Genomic DNA, 6000 nt, shown 5'->3' with positions numbered 1-6000 from the left:
GATGATACCAGCCCAAACCAGTACTCCACCTCCACCTTGCTGGCGTCTGAGTCGGACTGGAGCTCTCTGCCCTTTACCAATCCAGCCACGGGCCCATCCATCTGCCCCATCAAGACTCACTCTCATTTCATCAGTCCATAAAACCTTAGAAAAATCAGTCTTGAGATATTTCTTGGCCCAGTCTTGACGTTTCAGCTTGTGTGTCTTGTTCAGTGGTGGTCATCTTTCAGCCTTTCTTACCTTGGCCATGTCTCTGAGTATTGCACACCTTGTGCTTTTGGGCACTCCAGTGATGTTGCAGCTCTGAAATATGGCCAAACTGGTGGCAAGTGGCATCTTGGCAGCTGCACGCTTGACTTTTCTCAGTTCATGGGCAGTTATTTTGCGCCTTGGTTTTTCCACACGCTTCTTGCGACCCTGTTGACTATTTTGAATGAAACGCTTAATTGTTCGATGATCACGCTTGAGAAACTTTGCAATTTTAAGAGTGCTGCATCCCTCTGCAAGATATCTCACTATTTTTGACTTTTCTGAGCCTGTCAAGTCCTTCTTTTGACCCATTTTGCCAAAGGAAAGGAAGTTGCCTAATAATTATGCACACCTGATATAGGGTGTTGATGTCATTAGACCACACCCCTTCTCATTACAGAGATGCACATCACCTAATATGCTTAATTGGTAGTAGGCTTTCGAGCCTATACAGCTTGGAGTAAGACAACATGCATAAAGAGGATGATGTGGTCAAAATACTAATTTGCCTAATAATTCTGCACTCCCTGTATGTACATATGCTTTGCATGTCCCATGCACCAGAATTCAAGCACTATGAACCAAATTATGAGTGGAGAGCTAACATTTGTGTACGAGAGATAAGGGGTTTATCGCAAGTGTTTGCGCTCGTTGGGTATACCTCTGGTATTACGAGTTGAAAGTAAATGCGATTGCTTGAGCGTAATCACAATTTTTGCTAGAATGATTACTCAGAGCTCTGGTTAACTGTTCACAAAACAAATAAGTGTCACAAAACACATTAAAAAATACATTACAAAGTACAAATTTACACTCATAATAACACCATATATTAAAAATGATTAAAAAATAATATTGTTCACAAAAGTTATAAGGACTAAAAGATATCAGGTCTCAGGTGTTAGAAAAAAAGGCTTCAAAGGACTTTAATATAGAGAGAGCGATATACATATACATATCTAGAGATATTCGGTTTTCACTATGTATTTACTGTAAATATTTGACGTTCCAATGTTCTGCACATAGCAAAATATGTTCTATGTATTTATAGATATTCCTATATATATTTGTTTATATATATATATACCTATATATAATCATGTATATATATATATATACTTGTGTATATATATATATATATATATATATATATACACAGTATATATATATACTAGTCCTAAAGCCCGTTCACACGGGCCGTGTTGTGTTATATTTAATTTTATCTCTCTCTCTCTCTCTCCTCTCTCTCTCTCTCTCCTGCGCGCGCGATCAGCTGTGCTGCCCGGTTCTCCCCTGCGCGCGCGATCAGCTGTGCTGCCCGGTTCTCCCCTGCGCGCGCGATCAGCTGTGCTGCCCGGTTCTCCCCTGCGCGCGATCAGCTGTGCTGCCCGGTTCTCCCCTGCGCGCGCGATCAGCTGTGCTGCCCGGTCCTCGCGCTGCTGTCGGGTGGGTGCGCGTGCGATCAGCTGCAAGAGTTTGTCTGAACTGCGCATGACGGCTTCAGACAAACTCTTGTCTTTTATAATATAGGATATACTGTATATATATATATATATATATATATATATATATATATATATTGTACCAGAAAACCATCAGATATATATAGAAATTTGTATTTATGAATAAATAGAACATATTCTTCTATGTGAAGAACATTGGAATGTGAAATATCCATATTTTCATGTCAGGCTAGAGCACTTGAGAATATGCAATCGGGTTTGCAATCGAGAAGGGTGTTAGGTTTTTTCCACTTTTTTCTCCATTGACTTCTATGGGGGAATATGTGAACACGCACAAGATATTCTAACTTTGGCTTTTTGTACTTGTTGGGTTAGCACCTAAGCGTAAAAAGTTTACTTTCCACTCATAATAGGAGCACAAAAAGCTGAACTTCTAGCGCAGTTAAAGTCAACCATAGAGTTTTTGAAACGCTAGGGTTGTCGTTTAAAACAAATAAAGGGCACTTTCATTCATGAAGTATAAGATACAGAAAGTGCCTTTATTCATTTCAACCGTTCGCCGTTCTTAGCTGCTACAGCAGCCCACGGAAAAAAAATATTTTGCTGAGAGGTGACGTTTTCACCTCTTAACAAATAGCTGTGCAGTAAATACGGCTCCCTTGGGCGCCAAACCGGATTTACCGCACGGCTATTGGCTAAGAGCTGAAAACGTCACCTTTTAGCAAAAAGATTTTTTGGCCGTGGGCTGCCATAGCAGCTAAGAACGGCGAACGATTGCAATGAATAAAGGCATTTTCTACATGAAGTATCTTATACTTCATGAATGAAAGTGCCCTTTATTTGTTTCAACAGTCAACCCTAGCGTTTCAAAAATGCTATGGTTGAATTTCACTTTAACGCTTGGAGCGTTAAGGCTGTGACACACTGCAAGCGATGCGGCGCGAGGCGATGCAGCTGCTTCGCACCGCGTCGCTTCTGAAGTTCAATTATTTCATCTCTGAGCGCTCATCTACGCGACCTGACGCAGCAGAGTGCTCAGAGATGAAAAGGCAGGACACACTGAGCGTGCACAGATGCATCTACACGCTGCGCACCGCTCCGCTTGCAGTGTGTCACAGCCTTTAATTAGCGCTCCACTTGTACACTGGCCCTATGTCTGCTCAGAGACTCAGCTGTGGCTTGTATGATACAGATTAAGTAATTGCTGACATAATACGTGACACTGGTAATTCTTTGAGTTGGAACAGTGTTCAAATGGGTGGATTGGGAACGCTCAGCATGTGTCATTATGCCACTAGAAGTATATTGCAAAAATGCTTGTGTTCAAAACTGAATAGCACTCATGCATATTGCAGTTTTGACCATTATGCCATATTAAAGCACCCCAGCCTCTCCAAATGAGTAAAAACAATTTAAAAAGTAAATTACAGAAAAAGCAGTCAAATAATAAATGTAGGGTTTAATTCAAAAATGTATCTGATTTTCTTTGAAGCTTACTGATAAAGCACTTACTTTAGTAAATAGGCTCTATACTCCATAGCATTACATATATATGAACAAAACTGAATATATTTTAATGAATGCGAGCCATAGCGTCTACCAATTAAATTATCCAGAGGATTATTAGTCATGAAGCTCTGAAAAAAAAAAAAAGCTTAATTCAAGTCACTGGTAGATTTATGAATCCTCACGCTTCCATATGTCACTGGATAATTAGCAATCCAACACAGTAAGAGGGCTGACTGGTGACTTTATGCCTGAGGGGAAACACATTATACTAACTCATGATCCTATAGCCATTCTCCAAAGTAGGGTTAGAAGACCAACCCTGGGGATAAAAGGGATATTTCCCACCTGCCCCACTAGTAAGCAACTTATGGAACCTTGTGCTGTCAGAGGACACCTAAAGCAACGTCTGGAGGTAGTAAACCTAATTTCCTGTGCAAACAATTTGAATTACATTATTAGAGTCTATTTAACAGAGCAACAACAAAGGAGCATAATATACATTTTTAAATGTAAAATTATAGTTCTGTTCTCTTATGCGTTTTCAATACTACAGGAGTTGCTCTGATTCTGTCAAATTCGAAAACCGGTTTATGCCTCCTCCCCTTTTATGTGATTACTCCTCCTATCTCTGGTAGGCTACTACCGGAGGAAACGAGTAGCGGGGAGAGAAAAAAAAAAAAAAGAGGAGGGGGATGTTATTGTATGTGCATCATGTGGCTGCTTCCTCTTGTTAAACCCTTTAAGCACCACATCACTAAAATCAGACTGCGAAGAGGCAGACAGGAGATTCACATATACAGCCTGCTCCTCCTCCTCCTAGCAGCCTCTGGAGACGTGTCCTGTGCTCCTGAAAGCTTCAGGTCCCCAGAGATCACTACAAGCTACAGATCCTCCTCCTCTCCCACCTCCCCAGCTTTCTCTTTGTGCGTGTTACTCCTGAATCCCCTAGCAGAGAGATCTCATTCTTCTAATCGCACTAAGTATCCACTCTCCTCCTCCCACACCTCAACATCTCTAGCCTGGATTATTTTTTTCTCTCTCTAGCTGCAATCTCCTTCTTCGGAGAAGGAAAAGGGGGGGTTGGTGGAAACATCTAATTTCCCCTTTGGAAAGCCCTGGGAATTTTCCAGCTTCATCATTCACTCTACGCTGCTTGAAGAGAGCTATACCATCCACATCCCATTTTTGTGAACTTCTGGCTCCCCCTTGTTTCTTCCATTAATTTTGCAGAGCTTCCTTTTGCATCCAGTACTCCTTTGGATTTTTTGGATTTTCTTTCATTGCGGGTTTTCACCCTTTCCTTTTTTTTTTCCTTTTTAATTTTTTTTTTTAAACCCACCCCTCCCCCTTGGTGCCCACCGTGCTTTGCTATATTGTGCATCATGAGGCTGACGAGGAACAGACGCTTTTCACCCCAGGGACTGGAGCAGGAGCTTAACCCACCGGTCAGGAACCCCTTTGTGCATGACCTGCGCTTCACCCCACTGCAAAAAGCCAAAGTAGGTCCTCTGTGTATGTCTATGTGCCTGCAAAACCAAAATGGGGCTCTCTTGGCTGAAGCTGATCACTCAGACATCTGCATGCTCAGAGTAGACCATTTACTCCGCCACTCATCTTGTTTTATTCCAAACTCAGATAAACTAATTTACTTATTGTAACCTGATCTCGTTTTTTTTAGTTTTGCTGTCTCTAGATTTTTGTATGCCGTTACGTTAGAGGGGAATATATATATATATATATATATATATATATATATATATATATATATATTTGGCCTACTCTGGTATGCTTGCTGAGATATCATATGCTGTTGGTACTTTAAGACAACCCTTTATATACATAGGGAGGGCTGTCAGCTTCCAGCCTGGGTCATTCACCCATGACACCTCATTATACAGTTGTTCAGCTCAGCTTTCAAAGTGATTTAAAGGAAGAAACAGAGCTAGTCCCCATTCAGTAATAACTGGTACAACCTGTAACTGTTTACTTACACAGCAAAAACATTTACAGTATTTTATCTTATTAAAATCTCCAGGTGGTGGGCACTAAGTTGCACCAGTCACTGTCATTATGATTTAGTGATGCACAATAATTAGATCTAATCTTGGATCAATATGATCCAGTTTTAAGATTATGCATTTCATTTGAAACCCACCTTGCTGATTTCATGCTTTTAACAGCATCCAAAATGTAGGTGTGATACCCAAATGAACCACACCTCTAACAGTACTGTGCTTCCTTCAAGGCCTTGTCAATTAATGTGCATTTATTATGGTCTCATGCGTTTTTTTGAATAGTGGCATTGTCAGATCTCTGAATTAACTACATCATTGCTTGATTTATTCAAGTGAAAAAGGGCAGTATATGTAGATTTCTTATGTTAAATATACGTTTCTGAGTTTTATTTTCTATTGCGTTATATACAATCTCAATGTATTCTATGTATTACTATGTCATTTTATCAATTAACCCTTAAGTGCTTAATAGATTTACTCCATCCATCAATCCACCCTTTTGCAAGTTGTGATGCAATTAATTCAGTTCAGTGAGTGTTTCAGAATGCAACCACATCACTATTTACAGTATGTGCTCAATTTACCCTTGGGACAATTGTGTACATATTGTTTATGCATGAATGAGACATTCTTTTCACATAAAGTCACAGCAGTTGCTTTTTCATGACATTTTTTTCAGGATTTGTTTCTCCCATTCATACTCTAACAATAATAATGCTCACTGCATATAGCACAGCCCCCTGAACCTGATCATTTTTGAATGA

General features: G+C 40.2%; 1 protein-coding gene across 1 annotated transcript in view; it reads left to right on the top strand.

Moving 5' to 3' along the window:
- Window positions 1–3864: 3864 nt before the first annotated feature.
- Window positions 3865–6000, top strand: part of LPCAT1 (lysophosphatidylcholine acyltransferase 1) — a 451016-nt gene continuing 448880 nt past the window's right edge. The window contains exon 1 of the mRNA XM_053714577.1: window positions 3865–4720. Coding sequence (XP_053570552.1) covers window positions 4604–4720 — 117 coding nt within the window. The 5' untranslated portion in view covers window positions 3865–4603. The remainder of the gene's footprint in view (window positions 4721–6000) is intronic.

Source organism: Bombina bombina, chromosome 5, assembly GCF_027579735.1.
Source record: "Bombina bombina isolate aBomBom1 chromosome 5, aBomBom1.pri, whole genome shotgun sequence".
Lineage (NCBI taxonomy): Eukaryota > Metazoa > Chordata > Amphibia > Anura > Bombinatoridae > Bombina > Bombina bombina.
The sequence above is the reverse complement of the archived record's forward strand: the minus strand, read 5'-3'. Positions and strand labels throughout refer to the sequence as shown.